We start from the raw sequence: 23,369 nt of genomic DNA, 5'->3' as shown, positions 1-23,369 counted from the left end.
CTCTTAATGCTCCCCAACCTATTTTCTTTTTCATCTTCAATCTTTAATGGTTAAATAAAACTTTGTTTCATGATCCTGCTCTCATATGTCTTTCTCTAATTCAAGAACTTTCTCATTCTCCTCTTTGTTCATTGTCTTTAATAACACAATATGATTGGTTTGTGATTAAAATAAATTCTTGATTTAGGTTAAAAGTTGTTTTGATATGGTGATGGTTTGTTCGTGGATTATAGTAGTGGTGTAGTCAATGAACGCAAAAGTGGTAGCAACAATGGTTTTGGTGATGATAATAAGAGATTGTTGTGGTGTTGTCAACGATGATGGCATGTGATTATTTGAATACAATAGTAGTTGGTTTGTAGATTGATGTTGATGTCGTAGATAAAAGCAAAGAGTGGTATTTCTATTGATAGTGACGAGGGATGGTGGCGGTAATGTATTTAATTGTGATAGATAATCGTTTGTATGGTGAGATAGAGTCTTTGTCGATTGAGACAATAGTGTTGTTGATGGTGGTAAAGATATTAATTGTGTTGTCAACAATGGTGATGAACGATTGTTTTAATGATGAAATAATTTATTTATAAATTATTATAATATATTAGTCGATAAAAATCAAGGATAAAGATGATGTTGTCGTTAATGATAAAATGGAGTGTTAGTAGTATTATCGATGATGATGATAAACGGTTGTTTGGAGGATAACTGTGGTAAAGGAGACAGTAAAACAGATTAAAAGTTATCATAAACTGAAATCAATGAGAATGTGAATTTGGGAAGTAAACAAAGGATAGTTTTGATATTTTATCATTACTATAAGGGCATTTTTGTATTTTCATTGTTTTGCTAAAAAATAAATAAATTCATTATTATTATTATTTTTTTTACTCTTAATAAATTCATTATTATACAACTGCATAAAAGATAGAAAAGAAAATTGCGAGAATACTAACAAGCACATGACTCCCAGAGAAAATGGCCAACGAAGAGATGAGATTGCATGCGGTCAATCGTACACGCAACGTATTCTCCAATCATTCAAATAATAAGACGTTATTGCGCTCCCTCTCAGCTAAGAACTAACACGCGAGTCGGTGAGTTAAATCAAATAGGTTGGATTTAAAAAAAAAAAAAAAAAGAAAGAAAGTTACAATGGGCTTAGTGATAATGGGACTCAATCTCCTTCTCTTTGTCTTTTTACCATAGTTGGGCAGATGATTAGGCCCAAATGGGGCCTTTCCCTTGCCCTGAAGACATCTTTGCATTGTTGTCTTTCTACGATGTTCCTATGGGCCCAATTGAGCCGGTTCGGATAATACCTAGGCGTGGCAGTAATATGAGTCACGATATTTTGTTTGTCGAGTTTTGTCTAGATGTAGTTCAATCAATGTTGTCCCTTTTTTGGGTAAATCGAAGCTGGGCTGTTTTCAACCCCTCTTCAAGAGATTAATTGGATTTTTTTTTTTTTAATATACACATTTAATTACCCAAAAATATTCTTTCTTCCTACTTATATAATTTTAAAATATAAATTTTGAATATTAAATAGGATGATTACTATATTTTTTTCGTTAACAGAATTCATTAAAAAAAATTTCTCCACCTTTGATCAAAATTTTGAGCCAGAGCTTCCATTAGATTCTAAAACTGACTAGAGTTTGGAAGTGAAAGTGTGATTTCTGTGTATGGAGAAGTGTCTCAGATGCCACTTTTTTGTCTTGATAAAACTTGCAGAATAAACAAAGGTACAAACAAAACAGGCAGGAAAAAGCAACCAACCTAACAGTCAACGAAAACCTACCGGTCTCCACTATTGCTGCTATTCTATTCTTTCTGCTGCTTTCAGCTTCCCACGCGCGATTCTTCTGCTGTTGCAATGCTTCCCTGGATATAACCTTTTCATTTCTGGCAACATCTGTTTTCTTGTCCATACAATTTTACAACACAAAACGAAGAAATTGAAGAAATTTGTTTGATTGGTAATGGCGAGGACAGGCAACAAGAATATACAAGCCAAGCTGGTGGGTATGTCTTCCCATTTTTTATTTTTTAGTTATTGATGCATATAGCTTGAATTAGTCATAGCGTTTTGATCTAGTGTTTTCTTTAGACTATTGTTGTGTTTTCATAAATGAAATTCCTTTGTTATACATAGTTTTGATTGCTTTCTTTAAGCCAGGAATATCCGTTTTGTATATTGATTGCTTTAATCTTGAAACTTTTCTTCGGCTGCTATATGCTCTTTCATGGAAATATATCATCTGTGATGCTCTGTTATGTATTGATTCGTTACTACAAGAAGAGAAGTCCGTTTTTTATGGAAATTCTGTGTTCTGATATTTGTTCTATTTAATTAATTGACTTTAACCAAGTTTTAACCTTGCTTTTATGTCTTATTCATTGAAACTGTTTAAAAATAGTGTTACCATTCTTACGAGCTTGAGCTCAATGGCTTCATGAGTTCTGATAATTTCTAAATTTGTTTCAGTCTTTTTATTTTACAATCTAGTTCCTATGACTTTCACTTGTATGTTAAATTCCACTATTATGCTGTATTTTAATTTGTTGTGGTAGTTGTATCCTTTTGTTCGCAATGATTACATGGATGATCCATGAAAAAGAAAGCATCTATGTTTGTCACATTCTTAAGCTTTCTCCAGGTACTTCTTGGAGATATGGGAACTGGAAAAACAAGTTTGGTATTGAGATTTGTCAAAGGCCAATTTTTTGATTTCCAGGTTTACTTTTCATATTTTTTTCTTTAAGTTTCTTCATGTTTTTAACTTACTAAAATCATCTATTGTCTGACCTATAACATGGGGATTTGCTGCAGGAATCAACAATTGGAGCAGCATTCTTCACACAGGTTCTGTCATTAAATGAAGCCACTATAAAGTTTGATATATGGGATACAGCTGGGCAGGAACGATACCATAGTTTGGCTCCAATGTATTACCGTGGTGCAGCTGCAGCCATTGTTGTTTATGACATCACGAGCATAGTATTTATTCAATAACTTTCTTATGGTTTTTGTATTGTTGCTTTGTTGCATCATGTTATAAGAAGTTATCTAAGCTTAACAGAAGTTGGTCTTGAATGAAGGCACTACATATAGATTGGTTGGCTTATACTAATTTTAATGTTTTATTTGTTGCTTTGAAATCATTATACCAATGTCACCTGTGGTATTTTTTCTCATATTATGTTGTGACTATGAAATAGAATGTGATCATTGTACACAAGAAAGAGATGAGCAAGGAGTTCTGATGCCTTACTTGGAGAATAATTTGTATTTTGTTGACATAACTAATCTGATTGTATCAAATTTGTCTGGTTAGATCTATACTTCGTAATATTGTCGCCCCTATCTCTGAGTTTTTCTCTCTCTGTTGTCTTGGTAGATGCTATGGTTATTTAGCACTTCATTGTTTTACTGAATACCAACTATACCTTAAGGTTGAGAGACTACTTAATGGATGTAGTTGACAATGTCAACTTCAACATTAAACCTCAATTTTGTGTTTTCTTGATGAATAACACTACACATCCTAAGTATTAGTCCAAATTTCTCATCATAAATGATGTGTTATCCTTAGAGACAAATAAATTAGGACGAGAAATTTGGGTACTGTTTTGTGTAAATATATAGTATTATTATATTTTAGATTGTTGAATGTGAATGATGTGCTATTCTAATTTGGAAGCCATATAATGGGTCTGATGCCTGGTGGTTTTGCCTTTCAGGAGTCATTTGAAAAAGCTAAGAAATGGGTGCAAGAATTGCAAAGACAAGGTAAGTGGCATAAAACTATTGTTTTCTTTTTCCCCTTTTTTCTAGCAATGTTTGTAATTAGTTTATTATATGTTATTCACTTTCACCTTCATACACTTTCTTCTTTGGCAGACGTCCATACTCCATTACTTTAACAATGGGATTTCTTCTAGTAAATATGCAAAGCATGCAAAAAATCTCTTTTTCTTTAATTCTATTCTAAGATATATTTGCTTTGGCATATCAATGTGCCAAAAAATGCAGGAGTTCTACTTAGAGAAAACAACAAATTCTGAAGTTTAGGTACATTTGAAACGCATTTTTAAGTTGTACCTTGACTACCTTGCTTAATGGAATCCACTAATAGAGTTCTAAAGCAACTTGGTAAAGTGCTTGGATTTTGACTTGAAGCAGAATATCTGCACTTTGTTAAAACTTTAATTCATAATGATGCTTCTGAGAAGTATTGCTTATGTGATAATTTACACAAATATGACTTGTTATTCAACATCTTATTTTTGGTATCATACTGCTTCAGGAAATCCAAATTTGATAACGTTTTTGGTGGCAAACAAGGTTGATTTGGAAGATAAGAGAAAAGTTGGATATGAGGTATTTTACAATGTGACATTTTCTCTCTTTTCCTTTATTTTGGGTAATGTTGGGACAGTGGTGAAGATTATATGTATTTCCAGACGAACCAGCCTTAATTCATGAAGTCTTTGCCACCACGGTTGGAAACTTTTGGCTATCAACTTCTTATTTTATGTTGTTTATAACTGGCATTTTGTTTAGGGAAATTAACCAAAAGTATATGTTTAACCAAAAATATAGAGGTGATTCTTAATGATCATCACCCTAGCCCCCTTGAAAGTCAGAACTCACATACAAACTGGGAACTTAAATGAGCTATATATTGGATCTGATTCGTTCTTATATTTTGCAGGATGGTGAGCTATATGCTAAAGAAAATAGCCTATCTTTTCTTGAAACATCTGCAAAGACTGCACACAATGTCAATGAACTCTTTTATGAAATAGGTAATTTTACCATGTCTCTCAGTTTCTTGTAGAGTTATACACCATGTGTCTCATAGGATGTAGTATATCATTTTCATATCTGAAGCAAATTGGTGGAGCCACAAGTCTTGTTGCTGTATCCCGTGAAAAACACAGCTTTCTTGTTGCTTTTGGATTCTTTTGTACTCCTATATAAAACAACTCCTCAAAAAAGTTAAAAGAAGGCAGAATCTCCTGAATGTTTCTGATTTCAGCAAAACAGGAGGTCTGCAGTAAGGCCAAAAGCGCATTAAATTTATTGTTAGACTGAGACGCTTGGTTATTTTTGAGGTAGTTTTGGTCATTCAAACAAGATACATGTATTTCTGGTTAAAGTCTGATTCTGAGGATTATTCCAAATTTCCTTTCCTTGCTCATGGAGACATTTATTTTGCAGCAAAGAGATTGGTAAAAGCTAACCCTTTACGTCAAACCGGAATGAAGTTGCACACTGGACGTCAAGTAGGTGGAAGTAGAGGGTTTTGTTGCTCGTGATAATACCCAGACTTGCAGCTTGAATTGTAAGTAATTTTCTAAATGTCAATGGTCTTTTAGCTTCTAGTTAAAACTTCTAAGGGAATAAAATGTAGGAACATGGTTTCATGACTGAATAGAATGTCATTTGCCAATTGGTTCACGTGTTAATTTAACATACGGAGTTAAATTGATGTCTATGGCCTCCCTCCTCCTTCTCGATCAGTTGATAGTGTGCAAGCTATGTAATTTATCAGAATGTTTTAATTACAAAGGTTTCAAAAGCAACACATGCAAGTGAATTTGTTTTGGTGTTTGATATCTGTTCACAGGTTTTCATGATGCTATTTGAAAATATTGCATTATGAGATGGGAGCAGTTAGCGGGTTATCGAAGTCAGAAGGTTTTGCTCTGCTCTTTGGACAACCTGATTCCATTGCATACCTTGTTATATGTACATGTGGAGTTTTCACTACTAAAGCTTTGTGTACTTATGGAAATGTTTTAAAGAAATCATTACGAAACTGAAATGAATAAAAAATTTGCTAATTACTGTGTTGTTACATCAGGAACTGATACTGAAGTTGTATACGTTTGGAATACTTTTGTGAAAACCATTTTCAGAAAGAGAAATAATTTTCGAAAACCATCTGAAATAAAGAAATTTACCATAATAAAAGCCACAAGTAGAGAACTCAGTTTTTAGCACAATAACCATGAAGGAGATGTGCATGGAGATCCTGATGAGGAAGACGAAAGTCCTTTGTTACTAACAGAATCACTAACTGAAGTTCTAATGACCTGGTGTCCCTCGAAGAAACTGAACAAGCTTCTGCTGGAAGTTTCTTCATGGGTGTCAATAGAGGTGTAACTGGCAGTGAATGCTGATCTGTCGGAGATGGTTGAGTTATCCCATCTTTGCTGGAAGAAGAACCCCCTGTTTCGAAATGCAATGGCGAAGTATCCGGAGTTCAAAAGGATCATCTGCCCTGCTCTACCTGCTAGCTTCATTGTCATAAATGGGATTGGAAATGTACACAAAAGAACTAGTGTACACACAACTAATTTATTAGGAGTAATTGCCGTTAAGACGAGCACCAATGCACGCAAAACAACCTCAATATCAATTTCTATCATTTTCAGGATATGCAACATTACAACTTTCACTACACATTATCTATGGAAGTTAATCTGAAATCAGTATATATGTTCAGGAAATCATGACAGCCGAAAAATATAATGCTGGCTCAGACACACACGAGACTGTACTCTCAAGGCACTTTGCTTATATTGGTGATGGAGAGGAAGAAAGCCAACCCCGCTCTCCCTTCTCAACACAGAACCAAACTTGAGGGAGACATACAAGATGATCGCATAAAATTTTATGCTGCTAATGATATTCATTTACTCATAGATTTTACCTCCCCTTCAGTGCAGCAAACCGGGCTGCCAGATCATCATAGTCTGGTAACTTTGGGTGCACATGTCCAGCTGCATTTGATCTATCAGGTTGAAAGGAAGCAGCACGAACAAATACTTTTTTTGCCTCTAATGAAGCTGGTTGTTCACATGGAAGGGAAATTGATCTAACTGGATGAACTACCTTTGCCATATCATCAGACACATCCCCCCCATGAGCCTGAGGTGTCTCAAGAATATCATTGCCCCCAGGATGCGCTTGACGACTTCTGGACTTCCTTCTCGCATATCCCTCTTCATAGGTCGATGGTTTCTTACTATAATGCATTAACAGTTTATCTAGTCTCCTTTCCTCTTCGTTATTTTGATGGTGCTCATCATCAAACAAGATTTGCAGACCCCTTATTGAGTTATCCCTTCTCCTGCTTCTTGATTTTCTTTTTGAAACTCCTGCATCTGTGGCATTGTTAATACTGTCATGACCAGATGGTGATTTCGGGTGTCTCCTCTGTACAGATCTTGCCTTCTGTATTGGATTTCCTGCACCATCATCCTTACAATGACAATCTTTCTCATCATCAAGAGTTTTAGCTCTTGTGGATCTAACATCTCTCTCTGATATATCACCAACATTAGCTGTGATAGGTACTGAAGGATGTATAGGGACTCCCTCACCATCAAAACGAAAAGGTGAATATCCTAAATTGGCTTCATATTTTCCATCCTTCGGTTTGGCATTATGTTTAACATATGGAGGGGGGAGGGCACTACTGTAATGGGGCTTCAACTGAACTATTTCTTCATCCTGAACTTTCCTTGTTGAATTTGCATTATTGTGCTGTCCACCATGACTATCAGAGTCAAGCAGGTCCTTTCCATTGCTTTTTGAATGCTGTTCTGCATAACTCGGACCAATGTATGCCTTTCCATAAGGTAAATTGTCCTTGATCTGTCTCTTTGGCACAGCATTCTCCCTATCACCATGTGCCTTGAATGTACCATCAGTATGTTCCATTCTTCTCCCATGAGATGAGCTGCCTGCTCTCACTTTTATAAGGGCAGTGTCCTCCTTCCTATCCCAAGCTTCATGCCTATCACTGGTGACTTCTTGTTTTCCCTGGAGTGAAATGTCATGATGGTCCATTTTAAGGATAGTTTCTTCCCTACCAACAACTGGCTTGTATCCATCACTTGCAGAAACATGTTTGTGTGGAAGGATAAGCTCATTTCTTTTCAATGGATTACTCTCTTTGCCGTTGTGCAATCTGTGACCATCACCTGCATGTTCAAGTGTATCTTTGTATGAACCCTCATGTTTGTTTTCTTGTAGATTAGTCTCCTTGCTGTTAACTGATTTATGTTTACCCTTAGGGACATTGGAAGGTCCAAGACTTTTCGGCTGATCCTGCAATAATAGATGCAGATTGCAAGAGTTCTTAGTAACAGGCAGAAGTAAAGAGCTATATCTCCAACTAAGCAAACACTGCCACAAGTTTTATCATTTCTAGGATTTGCTTTCACACTTTCTATCTGGTAACAGCATCAATCATGAACAGAAATACAGAAGGCAAACCTGTGAAGATGCTGAGGGTTTAGACATCCTCTGCCAAAAAGCCCTGGAGTCCCATTTGATTGAAAACTCTGAAGCTATGTCTTGCATTAACTGTACCTTTTTTTCCATTGTGGCAGGCTTTGCAGCTAATTTATCCACAAACTATCAATGAGAATAAAGAACGTCACTCACCAGAATGAATTTATACATTTAGAACATTTCAGCTAAGTTATTGATGAAAGTACCTCTTGATTCACAAAATATTCCAGGGTATTCCCGTATCTCTCTTGAAATAATTGCCTAAGGTCACGTAGCTCAAGCAGATCAGAAAATCTTGCAGCAGCAAACATCAGGGACGATGCAGCCTCTCTGCAGGCTTCAGGGCAATTACTGCAAAAGACGACAATTGAAGTGTGAAATGTGTCAATAAAATCTGAAAATTGCAAGTAAATGTGTCAATAAAATCTGAAATATGCAAGTCTTTCAATTTGAGACACGAAGACAAACATGGAAAATATAATCAAATCATAAAGATTCAGCATTTGCTTCAGTTTTACTCCTCAGGTGAGGTCATGAGACCTGTTAAATAAAGGTGGAGTTCTTCATGGACATGAGATAAACTCTTAGCTCCTTATTGACTCATGAATGGAACCATGAAATCATAAACAGCATGCTGGAGCTTAATACATTCAATAATATCATAAATAAAGATCTGCTGATGAGCTCCAGTCCAAAGTAGGGTCTGCTATGCTATTTAATTGTTATTAGGGAAATACATCAAGATTAGTTTAAATGAGAAACCAGTTAATAGTTGGTAACAATATCAGTAAAGGCTAGAGCAAGTCGGCTGCTACCTCACTTTTTGCAGGACCGAAAGATGCTTCAGTACAAAATCGCAAGATTGCTCAACGAAATCATAGCAGTATGAAACATTCAATTCCGCTAGAAGCCCGTCAGCCTGTTTCACCACATTGCAAAACACTAACACCTCGTTAAGATCTTCAACACATACAAAATTACCGCAGACACACTAAGAAAACCCTACTTAAATATTAAATGAACACTACAACGACAAAATCAAACAGCAGAATCCGCTGTTCCATTGAATTTGAAATTTAGAATTTAAAAATAGATATAAATACAACCAAACTAATGCCAATTACCCTGCCATAAGCCTTAATATCGAGACCATTGGCAAGCAGATCAGCTATGTCTTTCTTTAAAAACTTCTGCGTCGCATTCCTCTTCCTCCTTATCACATCGATCCGACTCTTGATCAGTTTTATCAACGATTTACTGTCAATAAAATAACAGATTAACACCAAAATAAATAAAGAAAACCACCAAAAGAATTAATATATCCATAAAGAGATCGGAGGTCAAACCATTTGGAACCAAAACCTCGACCCAACAGCCCGTCCAGCATCTTGCTCGACGAGCTTTAGTGACCGTTGTGGATTTCAAAAAAAAAAAAATGAAAAAGAGACGTTAAAGAGATGCAAAATCAAGATAATGTGAGATCCTTCATGACAAAATTAGAGAATATTTCAAAATCAGAACTCTTCGGACATCTATTTGTCTGTCCTTGGACATTTTTTTGAGAACTTGTTGGTGGCCGCACGCTACGTTCAACTAATGTCTGTGAGTTTTCTGTCCCCGATAATGACCGTGGTCTGCTTTCCGAAGACTTGTAACATAGTGATGAATATAAACGTTGTAGAGGGTATTTTTGGCAATTCGGGTGTTGTGATATGGTGCGGGAGAGGCGGAGAGTCTGGTTGATTTACAGGAGATGTGGCCGCTTGATAAGAGAACAAGGTGTGGTTATCAAGGACGAATCTGATGAGCTGCACCGTATTAATGTGACAACTGTCGTCTAAAGTCTAACTCTAAGCTAAATTTTAACGGTTACTTCAACGACATTAACAATCTTATAATTCAGTTAATTTTGCCCTAACGCTGGTTTAATAATAATACATAATCAATTAAATTTATATTTTTCACTTAAACTTTTAGAGAAATCACCTGTTTATACTAATTAAGATTTTTGTTCAATGAAACGTTTGATTTGAGATAATATTTGATTATTTTAATAATATAATTTTTTATATAATATTTAATTAATAAAATAATAAAAATTTTGATAATAAAATATTGTACTTTTCTCAGTGAGAATTTTTAAAATTATACGATGGCAGGTGTAATTTGATAAATTACACATTTTTAATGCAATTTGATTAGACAATTTTATCAAATCAACATCTTGAGTGTGATTTTAACTGTCACAAGTGTTGTTTGTCTAGTTAGTTGTATTTAAAGATAGCAACGAGAAGGAATAGGAGAAAGATTTCAATCCCTGTTTTTGTTTTTATAAAAGATATCAATTTTTGTCTTTAGTATAGAGATTAAAAGGATTTCTCGTTCTCTCCATATGAAAAATAATCTCTTCCTCAACCTGTTCTCAACCCGTCCTAGTCTCCATTTTCATTCTTGCATACATTAATCTCATTTTCGTACCCTTTAAACACAACGTAAATTTATTAATTAACAAAATTAATTAAAATTAAAACCAACTTACTGTTCAAATGTTACAAATATTATATATTAACCACATTAATATATAAAACAAAAATATAAATAAAATTAAAAAATATAAACAACTTAAAATTAAAAAAAATATGTTAATATTTTAAATAAATATATTAATATAAAATAGTGAGAATGAGATGGGATGGGATGTTGGATGGGATGGGATGGGGTGGGGTGGGGGACGGGATATATATATCCCAATCACAAGCCCATCCCTAATTACAGAGATATTTTTTATCTATTTTCATTTTTTTTTCATTTTTATTGAAAAATTCTTTTTCTGTTAGGAAAAAAAAAAAATTAAAAACCCTAAATTCGAATCAAAATTATCATATCTAATCGATGTTGACTCTTTCATAAATTTGTTAATAAAAAGTTGAGTTTTTCATGTTAAACTGAAAAGTCCATGTTGGACATATTTCTCTTCTTTTGCTATAGAAATATTTTTCAATTTGTTTATTAATTGTTATGTAGGAATAATTAGTTAACTTATTATTATCTAAATAAATAATGCAAATATATAATGTTCGAGTTAGGAGGTCAACTCAAAAGCAAGAGCTCTAATTAGTTGTTGTTGTCACCGTATTGTCCCCTATCTTACCCTTGCTACGATAATAAAACAAAATGAACTTAAATTATTTTACCGTTTTGGCCTTTCCTTTTTATACATATTTAATTTATTTAAAAAAAAAAAAAAAAAACTCCTATTAGTTGGCACAGCGCAGCCCATCTCCAACCTCCCAAAACTTAATTTCAACACAAATTTGGCTTTCAATATAGTGTTGATTATATTTATTTCAGAATTCTCAACATAATCACCAAATACAATTGCACAAAATTGTTGGATCCACCATGCAAGAAAAAGGGCTGTATGATTTGTAAAGATGATGAATCAACTGAATCTACCAGAAACATCTCAAAAAATTGACAAGAAAGTGGAAAAGATAATTTTCTTGATCGAGTAACTCGTGTCGAACCATTCTCACCAGTAAAATATTCTGAGGTAGAAGTTCACTGTAGTAGAGTAACGTTGCAATAGAGGTGGCAGGCTCCCTTACCAGGGATGTTAGAAGTCTCACCAGTGAGCGGAGCATCAATGGCGCCAGAGACTGCAAGTCACAAACCAAGTCAGATCCAATTAATCTAGGCAAGCGTAAACAATATATATTAACGAAGGAATGATCATACGGACCATGGCTCTGGTGCGTTAATTAGAAGAAGAAGAAGACCAAGAAAGATGTTGAAAATGGAGTTTTGGTCTTTAAAATAAGAGAGTTCCGTTTGCGCTTGTGCATGGGCATTTTGTTTAGCTGCCGATTCAGCGAACATTCAGACCTACCCGTCCTTCAAAGTCTTGCTGCAAGGAGCTATAGCTAAAACTAAACAGATAGAAGAATGAGAAAGGGAATCATCAACTGCCGCAACTAACAGTCACATTTGGCGGTCCTCACCAATAAATTTTTGCCATGGCAGAAATTGGGTTCATAATTTTATTTTGTACAACATAAACCCCATACTGTTTGCTATAGGTTCATCCTTGACACATATACAGATAATATGATATTATGTGATTAAATATTACTTTATTTTTAATTCAAAATCACCCAATCGCATGAGAATATATCATTTATGTATTCAATTGTATACTCAAATATATGCACATATAGTTTTATTGTGACAGAAAATGAGCTCTCATTCTCTTCTGAGTGTAAAGCAAATATGAAAAGAGTAGTTGACTAGTTGGAATGAAACACAAAATAAGCAAATTTAGGAATTCAACTACCAAGAATTTATCAAGTATCATAATTCTTCTAAGAGATAAGCTACTGATTCCAAAACATAACAGCTAAACTTTACTCATTTTGGGATTCCCCAGATTCTGCATTTATAGAAACACTAAATTGTAAGTTAAACAACTAGCAATAAAATCAATTTTACGGTGATACACACAAAGGTTCAGCAGATCATGCATATCTATCCCCGTTGGGAGACAATGACAGCTCAGAAAGGAAAAAAATAAGCCTAAATTTCATTTTAAAATCACTCTTCTAAGTAGAACATCATAAGCTACTGATAATTCTACAAAAATGGAAACTAAAGTCTACAATAAAGTCCAAGAAGAGGCTTGGCATAACCTTTCGGCACAAAATGAGGATCATCACCTTCAACAAAATTTTACTGGGCTGATTCTGTCATCCACTTTCTACAATACCTGACTCTGCCATCAAAAGAATACTACTCTTGTTTATCAGGCTTCTCAGTTTCCTCCTGCTCAGGATCTTCCTCCTCTTCCTCTTTCTTTTCTTCCTCTTCTTCATCTTCTTCTGGAGGGTCACATGGCAATGGGGGTGGCAATGGTGTTTTCATTGGGCTAAATTGGGGAAATATATCAGGTCTGCGACCAGGTTTTGGCCTTTCCCACTCCTGCATTATAGATTGACAACATTACATCCCCGCGACATACAACAAACATTAAGATCAAGAGAATAATTCCACCACAATCAATTTTTAAATATAACAATCTTTATGGGAACTTCAATTAATTTTCATGTCCAAGATACAAAGTGCTTGTTTAGTACACCTTCTTTTAATCCATATTATTGGATAAATAATCAATTACAATATATTATTGATAGCGTGTAAAGTTTAACAGTAAATTATAATCAAATTTCTCTTTTTTTAATCTAAGCTATAATCCAAAAGCTCTTCGGATTAACTCTTTTTTTGAATTTATTGGACTATTTGATTTAATGAATTTGTTACATTTATAATCTACATGCTTAAGTATTCAACATATTAGACACTTTAACACAGATAATCAGCTTTTCAGATTATTTGTCTTTCAGACACAATTAAATTATGATTGTTCATAATCCAAAAATAATAAAACATACCACACACACATATAAGAATTTAATATCAATAAGCAATTATTCCCATAATCATAATTCCTAATCATAACCCAATAATGATATTTTGTGCCAAAAGAACACATATTTATGAGTTTTGAAAAATAGATTGGATCATCTAAATATGCAAATCGTAAAACAAACCCAATTGGCTAAATCTCTCGCTATTGCATTTGAGACAATTTTTAATAACCAAATTTTAAAGAAAAGTGGGTCAAATTTCATCGAAAAATAATGTCTTCGAGTTCTTATTCTTGTATACATTAGGCATAATATAAAATCAAATTCGCCGTGCAAATTAACCTATTTAGAAACAATATATGGAGGTTGACTTGAATGACTGGATTGGAAAAGATTAAACTTACGATAGGGAAATCGAGAGGATTGCGGCGAGTCAATTTCTCCTCCTCAGGTGCCATACGTACCAACTGTCTCTGCATCTTCCGATTATTCAAATTCAGGCGATTAGAACCGAACATCGGCATAGAGACTAGAGAGCAACTGCAACTTTGTCTCATTGAATCTGGCGAGAAAGACGTGAAGGGTGCCAATGGAGGGGCAATTGCTAGGGTGTTCGATGTTGATACTGTGGATAGGCAGCAGAAAGACGCCATCAGTTCTTCAACCTCAACCGCCTGTTGTCACCTAACAAGAAAGGAGCGCTTATCATATCCATCTAATTCATGGGCCGGGCCTAGTTTGACTTACCTAGCCCGTTGTCAAATGGGTCGTTAGGTGAGGTTGAAGTCTTCTTTGGGCCCACATAAAGTAATTCAGATACTTGTAGAAGTAAAACAAAATAATTTCCTCCCGGAAATCCTTTCCGAACTTCAAGAACAAGCATTGTTTCCAGTCTTCAGACAAAATTGAAGTGACTAACCCTAGGGTCTTACCACATGACCCTAAACGAAGAAAGGGGAAAAAAAAAAAAAAAAGCACAAGAAAATCCTTACCTTTAAGCTTAAACGCAGATGAAAATCACTAGAACAAAATCAGACTAGGAATAAATATCAAGTGATTGAAGATGAAACATTATTTTACGAGTAGGAAGAAGGAAAAAACCCAGCCAAAACGACACAGGAATAACAGTGAAGGTGGTCATGCTGTTGTGTGGTAAGCTTAAAGTAGAAGTTGAGGTTGTGTTGAGGGAAGCAAACGAAGATGGAAGCAGCAGAAGGAAGGAGTGGAGTGTTGGAGTTTTGTAAATGAAAATACCAAAATGACCACCAGTGATCACTAAGTTCACGTGAGAAAATTGTAAATGGGCTATCACGCGAATAAAGATTGTGCTATGTGTATAATTTTATATATAAATAATAATATATTATTATATAATTATATATATTTTTAATTTTTAATTATATTATAATATATTATTATTTATATATAAAATTATATATAATTTTATTAAAAATAAAATTTTAATATGTATTTTAAAATATATTAAATATGATATAATAAATATATAATAAGATGTAATATATATTATTAATATAAATTTTTAAAAATATTTTTAAAATAATTATGTAAAAATTAAAAATTTTTATTATTTTATTTTATTATTTATAAAAAATATATATTATAATTCGATGCAAGGAAATTTGATTTTCTAAAATACCGGGGAAAGATCCACGGTAAAGAACAAAGGCAGACAGCATCATCAATAACAATCCGCGATTCACTAAAGTGGGCCATGCACTAAGCGACGTGAAGACCAACAACTGTGCCCAACGAACAGTCTTGGAATGGTTGACCCCTTCAGCCCCAGCACAGAACGGATCTCCTGCGCGTTTGTAACCACGCTCTTCTTTACTCACGTGGTCCGGCACTCAACTTTGCTTACCAGGTAAAGGTCAGAAGAATGGCTCCCAGAAGACAAACATAATCTATTCCATACACTCATTTAAAAAAAAACAGTGGGCCAACCAAGCGTCGTATAATGACACGCGCCTATCCTCTTATTTACATACACTTCGGGAGCTGGCCCGGTCTTCCTTTTCAAAGTTTCAAAATCATTTCTCTTAACGTTGTTTGTTTAAAGAGAAGAAAGGTTTCAAAAATATCATCACGCTACCTGTAACAACCTCCATTACAGCTTCTTTTCTTTCTTTTTTATTTAGTTGTGTACGGCTCAGCCGGCTATTTATCTGTGAGTTTAAGGAGAGAGATAAGAGTTTGATCGGAAGTTCGTGGAGAGAAAATGAACGTGGTGGGGAGACAGATGACAAGATCTAATACCACGGCTCATCACCACCGTCAGTACTCTGACAACTTCCTTGACTCGTCCTTCAATGCGAAATGGCTTCAATCTTCAAACGTTCCTTCTTCACAGGTGTTCGTTGATCTCTCGAGTATTTTTTTTTCCCTTAATGTTCCGACTCTGATGAAACGATGCGTTTAATGCACAGGAGTTTGGTTTATACGGAGGAAGAATGAGCAGAAAGTCACCGGACCCAACAACGCCTCCGCTTTCTGTGCGGTCTACCAGTCTCAGAAGGACTGGCGATGACTACATGTCGCATGGTGAGCTCAGCCCTGGCCTGCTGGATCTGCATTCCTTTGATACCGAGCTTTTACCTGAGGTAAGCTCTTTTCAGATTCTTATGAATTTTTTATTTTTGTAAAATTAAATATTTTATTATTTAGTTACATGCATTAATTGTTTGGATAATTTAATAGACTTCTAGCCATAGTCTTTCACATAATGTTTGAGATAAAGTTGGGTTGTTTTGAAATGTATCCGTGTCAACTTTTTTGTGATTTTCATGATGGGAGTGCTTTCCGATTTTATTGGTAGCTTACGGTATGATCATTATCACAATTCATAACAGACGTTCAGTCCTGGAAAGACTTTTTCTTTTTATCTCTATTTTGTTTGATATATATTTCAGTTCTACAACTTCAAGCCAACAGAGCATGATTGATCACCTCAGTTACATAGCTTTTGCTCTCTTAATTCATTAAACAAAAAATTGTTTTGCGGTGGACTGGAATTGCATTTGCTGGCTACTGATGTCTTTATTCATTCCAAAACTAGATGCCAGCTACCCGAGTACATGAATACTCCTTCCATCAGACAGTTTATGATAAAAGTTTTGATGACTCTGAACCAAACTTCTCTACAAACAAGCTTGCAAATAGATCACGAGGTGTTCCGGAGAGTAGCCTTCTTAAAAGTTTCTCAGCAGATAAAGAAAGATCCAACAATGTTGCAAAGATCAAAGTTGTGGTAGGTCTCTTACATGCCATTTAAACACATTTCTTATTTTTTCGCTGGCTATATCAGTGTGACATGTACTTGACGATTTGGCAGGGCAGGCTCCTTAATCACAGCCGGTAACAAATTTTAACTTCTGGATGTTAAAATTTATAGCTAAATTTCTCAGTAAAGAATAAAGAAAGAAAATGGCATTCGAGGTTCAGTATAGTAATAGGAAATTAATAGATCTGAAAGTTTCTTCAATGCTTTGCTATGCTGTTTCTAAATTATTAAATGGATTGTGATTATTATGTCAAATGCAGGTGAGGAAGAGACCCTTGAATAAGAAGGAAATAGCTAAGAAAGAAGAAGACATCATTACCATAGAACCACATTCCAATTCTCTGACGGTTCATGAAACAAAACTGAAGGTGAGAATCCCAAGCGATCATTTTGTAACAGTTCTTTCAACATTTGGAGCGACTTTTTATCGGTCATTAAATCCAGAGGTCACATGCATAGACTTCTGCCAAAACTTATTTTTTTATAGATGCTTAGTATTGTTGTGTCTGGATTAGTAGTGTAAATGGATTCATGACGTTGGAGATGAAAAGTAAAAGTGAACTGAAAGGTAGTTGCTGAATTCCTTAGCTGTCACAATGCCTTTATTTTTGTCTACTCATTTCTAATATTTTTTTTCTTTTCTAACTTGATTTTTTTTGGGAAATTTTACATCACGGCCTATTTATTTTTTGTGGTATTATGAAGTTTGTGTGATTTAGTTCCTGTTTCATCTCAATAAGTCCAATTTATTGTCCCTGCAGGTTGACTTGACAGAGTATGTTGAGAAACACGGATTTCTTTTTGATGCAGTGCTGAGTGAAAATGTTTCAAATGATGAGGTGAGTTTATAACTGGGCCTGGCATTGCTAGTACAATCTAGCTGAATGACTGGATTTCTGCTCTTACTATTGCAGGTATATTCTGAGACCGTGGAACCCATAGTCCCACTAATATTTCAACGAACAAAAGCAACTTGTTTTGCGTATGGGCAAACTGGTAAGTCGTCTGGTAATCCTCAACTGGATTCAAGTGCTATCAGATGCGATGATATTCTTACTGGTCTAGTATGCAGGATATTTTAATCGATAAGATTACAATGATTGTAATACATGAACAGAGATATTTTTTTCTCTATTGTACAAGGGAATCCATGAGAATACCTTTTTATAGGTGGCTGTGGGTTTGAATATTATTCCTTTTTGTTTTCTTTTTCGGAAAACATCACAAAGTACTTATAACTTCTTTATTAAGCGTACTATAATTTGTAGATGTAATCTGGACATCATTCTTCAATACCTTTGGAATACTGCGCATGCTTTGTCCTAGCATACATGTTCTGCCTGAGAATCTAAGTGTGATTTGTTATTGATGGAAGCGCTTGTACGGTGTTTAAACATATTTGCAATAAAGAACATATATCTTAAAAGAAAATGCCATATCTTTATCTTCTTTCAAATGCTAAGTTGTTTGTATAACATTGTCAATCAATTTGAGTTGATGTAATTTTTCTTGTTCAGGGAGCGGAAAGACTTATACTATGCAACCACTTCCCCTTAAAGCATCCCAAGATATTCTAAGATTAATGCACCAAACACATCGGAACCAAGGATTCCAATTGCATGTCAGCTTCTTTGAGATTTATGGTGGCAAAGTTTTTGATCTCCTGAATGATCGGAAGTAAGTTATTTTAGATTATGTTTTAGTTGGCTACTGAAAAGAAGCTGCAGTCATTATATTCCTGCTTGGAATTTTAACTTTTGCAGGAAGCTGTGCATGAGGGAGGATGGGAAGCAGCAGGTGTGCATAGTTGGTTTGCAAGAATACAGAGTTTCACATGTTGAGACTATTAGGGAGTTGATCGAGAGAGGAAATGCCACAAGAAGCACAGGCACCACTGGTGCAAATGAGGAATCGTCCCGTTCACATGCTATACTTCAGCTTGCCATCAAGAGATCACCTGATGGCACTGAATCAAAGCCTGCACGACTTGTTGGAAAGTTGTCTTTCATTGATCTTGCTGGAAGTGAGCGGGGGGCTGATACTACCGATAATGATAAACAAACAAGGTATATCTCAAGAGGTTTACTAGTTTCTTTTTCTGGATATTAAAGCAGACCCATTTTGTGGTTCTTAAAGCAATAGCACAATGCACCGCATGGAGCCATTAGTCCTCTTGCGGGAGATTCTCTAGACCCAAAAGTTCATGAACTGAATGGCCTGACCTTGTTCTCTGTGTTTTACTTTTGAGAGTTTCTGAGCATCAATGTTGACAAAACCTGTGGAATCCAATGAATCTGTTTGCAGAATGGAAGGTGCAGAAATAAATAAAAGTTTGCTCGCTTTGAAGGAATGCATTAGAGCTCTGGACAATGACCAGGGTCACATACCTTTTAGAGGGAGTAAACTGACTGAAGTCCTCAGAGATTCATTTGTTGGTGACTCACGCACTGTAATGATATCATGTATCTCACCAAGCTCTGGTTCATGTGAGCATACTCTCAACACACTGCGATATGCTGACAGGTAATTGGTTCTTTGGACCCACATCCACCTCGCATTTCCCACACAGGAGGGAGATGGTGGAAACCAACTTCTTTTTCACTCAAATTATTCTGATGGATACAAATATTCCAGGGTGAAGAGTCTTTCTAAGGGGAACAGCTCCAGAAGGGATCCACTATCTTCATCATCGAATCTTAGAGAATCAACTATGTTGCCCTTATCTTTGGCTTTACCTACTAAATTATTATCCAATGACAATGTAACTGATCTTCCCAATGAAAAGAACAGGTTTGGGTGGGCCAAACAGATTGATCGAGAACCATCTCCGCCCTCTAATTTGGATCGCGTTCCTAGTGGAAGAGCGGATGGAAATTTGACTGCATCTGTACATTTAGATTATTACAAGTCTCAAAAAGGTGGTCAGTATGACATTTCTGAAGACGATTATGATTACTCTGAAGTGGCCTATGAACAAGAGAAAACATCAAGGATTAATAATAAGAAGTTAGAGACTCACCAAATGTTAACTTTGGATGATAGGCAGAAAACTGATGCTGTGAAGAAGAGCAGGGATAATTCGCCCTTTGAGGCAAACAACTCTCATTCAGACTACTATCTTAATGCCCTGTTGAAGGTGATTATATTATAGACGTCAGTATATTCTTTATGATCTGTTATTCAATGGCCAAATGAAATTTACCTTCCTGTGATTAGGAAGAAGAAGATCTTGTGTCTGCTCATCGTAGACAAGTGGAGGAGACAATAGACATAGTTCGGGAGGTAAGTGAAAATCTTTTGTCCGGTCACATTTTATTTGTCTGCTATGATCTGACTTATATATGGTCATATTTATGCAGGAAATGAATTTGCTAGTTGAAGTGGACCAACCTGGAAATCAACTAGATGTTTATGTCTCTAAATTAAATGCCATACTTTCACAGAAGGCTGCAGGAATTCTGCAACTGCAAACCCGCTTGGCCCAGTTTCAAAGGCATCTGAATGAATATAATGTTTTGGTATCATCTTTCAGTAACTGATTAATGGAAGCCATAAATTATCGCAATTTTACTGATCGGAAGTGGAATTTGGTGGAAATTTTGTTATGATGAATAGATGTCTTTTCTAGTGGAGATTTTGTTCTCGGTACACGACCATTTCTCCTTGTCACAGGTAAAATCTTGGCTTCTGCAGTGGATATTTGGAGTGAATATTTTTTTCTCTTTTGATTTACATTACTGTTACCTCAAGTCATTTGCTATCTTGACTTGTGAGCTAGGGTATTTTAAAACAGATGGCATCTCTTTGTCAAAGCTCAGCTGCAATGTAATATTTTTATTAGGTGAGACAGTTGTTTGGTTCCCAAGAAAAGGGGAAACAAAAAACAGAATAGACAACACACGCCCTGTTTGTCAATAAAATCTTATATATATATATATATATATATATATATATATATATATATATGTGTGTGTGTGTGTGTGTGTGTGTGTGTATGTATTAATTATATAAAATATATATTAAAATAATATAATATTTTTTAATTAAATAATTTTAAATTTAAAAATAATATTTAATTATATAACTGTATATTAATTATATATCTATTTTAAAAATACCATATATTTAATAAATAATTATTTATATATTTATTTTAAATATATAAATAATATATCATTAAAATATAAAATATTATTTTACATTTAATACAAAAAATTTTTAATTAAGTGCATCGGATCTGTATTAATTCAAAAATTGTTGAAAATATCTAACAATAAAAGCGGAGCAAACGTGGTCCCACCTCCCGAGTCAGGAAATATCATAACGGTTAGGATGCGTGCCACCATTACTTATGTTACTCTACACACGTCTACTTGTCTATTACGGTGCCGCCTCAACCCTTCAACTTCCTAAAAGCCAATGCAACCGATGCCAATCACACTTGGCCTTTTTTAAAAAAATTTCCATTTTCGTCACGTCGCACAAGTAAGATTAGCCCAACGGAGAGACGAAAAAGGGTTAACTTGAGGTGCATAGCGACTGCATATGGGATGGAGTCTAACAACGTAATCGCACCGTTCGTTCTGAAGACTTATATGATGGTCGATGATCCAACGTCTGATATGTTAATCACCTGGGGTAGAGCCAACAACAGCTTCATCGTCGTCGAACCTGTATACTTCTCACAGAGGATCTTACCGGCATACTTCAAGCACAACAATTTCTCTAGCTTTGTTCGTCAGCTAAATACTTATGTGAGTGCTTAATTATACTCAAAAGAAATCATTTTTATAGAAATTGCTGTAAAAACCAAATCTTTACATGTTGTTATTGAAATTATGCTATCAGGGTTTCAAAAAGGTTGATCCAGATAGATGGGAATTTGCAAACGAGTGGTTTCTGAGAGAGCAAAAGCACTTACTGAAGAATATAGTGAGGAGAAAGCACAGTAAAAGTCCCTACATGCTAGCGGAAAGTGGAAACTTTGACGACGAAGAAATAATTATGGAGATAGAAAGGTTAAAGGAAGAACAGAAGTTGTTAGAGGAAGAGCTCCAAGGGATGAACAAGCGATTAGAAGCCACGGAGAGACGCCCGCAACAAATGATGGCTTTTCTTTACAAAGTTGTTGAAGACCCTGATCTCCTTTCTCGCATGGTGCTTGAAAAAGAAAGAACCAGGAAACAAGTGTGCGAAAAAAAGAGACGCTTTATGATTTCTTCACCGCCATCTTCTTCTTCCGGCATGGGCTCAATAAAATCCGAAGAGGAAGAAGTTGACACTCTAGGAGTAATATCATCATCGCCGGATTCAGGCTTCGACATGTGTCAGTCATCACCATCACCGGAAAATTCAATAGAATGGTTGAATTATGGGTGCGCTGGGTTTTTTTCTACTCCCATTTCGGCTGTTTCAGCAAACGGCGGAGTTGAAAATCCTATGGCGGTGTCGACGGCGGGGAATAGTATTTCTTTTTTTGGAGAAACGGTGGAGGCAAGTCCTCGATTACCTTATCCATTTTCACTGTTAGAAGGCGGATCTTAGTTCTTTGTCACAAGCCTGCGTTAGTTGTGTTTTTTTTTTTTTTCATTTCTTTCTTAATGTTTTTATTTTTCTGTTGTTAAAAAAAGTGAATAATTATGTGTTTGATATGTAGCTCGATCATGCTTATGTCTTTATTGTGTATGTATATATGACAAGCTTCAGGAAAATTTAAATTCATTGAAAGTTTTTAATTTTTTCAGAGTTTGACCAAAGTGATAAAAATTTGAATCCAAATATTTTATTAAAAAATTTTAATACTGTAATCAGTTTTCTCGTTAATTAATATTATTTTATTTTGAAAATTTTTATAAATTTTGCATTGATTAAGTTTTAATGTTCAACTAAGATTAAGAGGAGGACGACAATAGGAGAAACAAGAACGAATGTATGTATGGTCAGGATAAGACGATCTTTTGTTGCCCATAAAGACAGTGCAAAATTTCACTTCATTTGACCTTCATCGACTTCGTTTCCATAGTCAAACATTTTATCACCAATCATTAACTAAATCTCCGCAGGTGAATCCTCTTCTTCCGTTCCAATTCTGCTATCAAGGTGACGGCTGACTAACGTGAGGGATTCATTGGACGCGTGTCAAAAATCTAATTGAAGTGGGTCCAGCATTTGACAATAATGGAAACGTTCGTTGGGACCCCCTTTTTTCTTTCTACTATTATTCCACCTATCTATCTCTCCTTTTTCGCTTTTCTACGGGGACCACTCCTCTGGGCCGATGCGTCCACGTGGGGCTTCTGAGAGTGGATGGATACGTGTTCACTTCCCAATGCAT

General features: G+C 35.2%; 5 protein-coding genes across 8 annotated transcripts; 3 read left to right on the top strand and 2 right to left on the bottom strand.

Moving 5' to 3' along the window:
• Positions 1–1,574: 1,574 nt before the first annotated feature.
• Positions 1,575–5,867, top strand: LOC123194608 (ras-related protein RABF2a-like). Of its 3 annotated transcripts, none has more exons than XM_044607894.1 (8): positions 1,575–2,025; positions 2,575–2,738; positions 2,834–3,001; positions 3,745–3,793; positions 4,311–4,384; positions 4,719–4,812; positions 5,228–5,351; positions 5,637–5,867. In XM_044607894.1, exons 2-7 carry the CDS (start codon positions 2,613–2,615, stop codon positions 5,323–5,325), a joined length of 609 nt encoding a protein of 202 aa, XP_044463829.1. In that variant the 5' UTR covers positions 1,575–2,025; positions 2,575–2,612; the 3' UTR covers positions 5,326–5,351; positions 5,637–5,867. The 3 variants fall into 3 exon arrangements, with proteins under 3 accessions (XP_044463829.1, XP_044463831.1, XP_044463830.1); XM_044607896.1 differs by having other exon boundaries at positions 1,579–2,025; positions 2,661–2,738; XM_044607895.1 differs by having other exon boundaries at positions 1,580–2,021; positions 2,661–2,738.
• A 538-nt stretch (positions 5,868–6,405) lies between these two features.
• LOC123194607 lies at positions 6,406–10,092 on the bottom strand. Its single transcript, XM_044607893.1, has 6 exons — positions 9,661–10,092; positions 9,439–9,571; positions 9,130–9,233; positions 8,521–8,665; positions 8,297–8,437; positions 6,406–8,128 (listed from the first exon to the last, which is right to left on the bottom strand). The coding sequence occupies exons 1-6, from the start codon at positions 9,699–9,701 to the stop codon at positions 6,722–6,724; spliced, it is 1,971 nt and encodes a 656-aa protein (XP_044463828.1). The 5' UTR covers positions 9,702–10,092; the 3' UTR covers positions 6,406–6,721.
• A 1,535-nt stretch (positions 10,093–11,627) lies between these two features.
• LOC123194100 (coiled-coil domain-containing protein 9) lies at positions 11,628–14,635 on the bottom strand. Of its 2 annotated transcripts, XR_006497222.1 has the most exons (4): positions 14,139–14,635; positions 13,027–13,288; positions 12,057–12,243; positions 11,628–11,973 (listed from the first exon to the last, which is right to left on the bottom strand). XR_006497222.1 is itself a non-coding variant. In XM_044607250.1 (2 exons), the coding sequence occupies exons 1-2, from the start codon at positions 14,385–14,387 to the stop codon at positions 13,100–13,102; spliced, it is 438 nt and encodes a 145-aa protein (XP_044463185.1). In that variant the 5' UTR covers positions 14,388–14,632; the 3' UTR covers positions 12,717–13,099. The 2 variants fall into 2 exon arrangements, 1 of the variants encoding a protein (XP_044463185.1); XM_044607250.1 differs by lacking the exons at positions 11,628–11,973; positions 12,057–12,243 and having other exon boundaries at positions 12,717–13,288; positions 14,139–14,632.
• A 1,133-nt stretch (positions 14,636–15,768) lies between these two features.
• LOC123194098 (kinesin-like protein KIN-13B) lies at positions 15,769–20,955 on the top strand. Its single transcript, XM_044607248.1, has 12 exons — positions 15,769–16,105; positions 16,182–16,355; positions 16,811–17,002; positions 17,296–17,403; positions 17,797–17,874; positions 17,950–18,031; positions 18,553–18,712; positions 18,799–19,101; positions 19,340–19,558; positions 19,670–20,171; positions 20,252–20,317; positions 20,395–20,955. Exons 1-12 carry the CDS (start codon positions 15,974–15,976, stop codon positions 20,572–20,574), a joined length of 2,196 nt encoding a protein of 731 aa, XP_044463183.1. The 5' UTR covers positions 15,769–15,973; the 3' UTR covers positions 20,575–20,955.
• A 453-nt stretch (positions 20,956–21,408) lies between these two features.
• On the top strand, positions 21,409–22,778 carry LOC123194099 (heat stress transcription factor C-1-like). Its single transcript, XM_044607249.1, has 2 exons — positions 21,409–21,789; positions 21,884–22,778. Exons 1-2 carry the CDS (start codon positions 21,586–21,588, stop codon positions 22,577–22,579), a joined length of 900 nt encoding a protein of 299 aa, XP_044463184.1. The 5' UTR covers positions 21,409–21,585; the 3' UTR covers positions 22,580–22,778.
• Positions 22,779–23,369: the final 591 nt, after the last annotated feature.

Source organism: Mangifera indica, chromosome 13 (assembly GCF_011075055.1).
Source record: "Mangifera indica cultivar Alphonso chromosome 13, CATAS_Mindica_2.1, whole genome shotgun sequence".
Taxonomy (NCBI): domain Eukaryota; kingdom Viridiplantae; phylum Streptophyta; class Magnoliopsida; order Sapindales; family Anacardiaceae; genus Mangifera; species Mangifera indica.
Note: the sequence above shows the minus strand (reverse complement) of the source record. Positions and strands in the feature narration are given on the sequence as shown.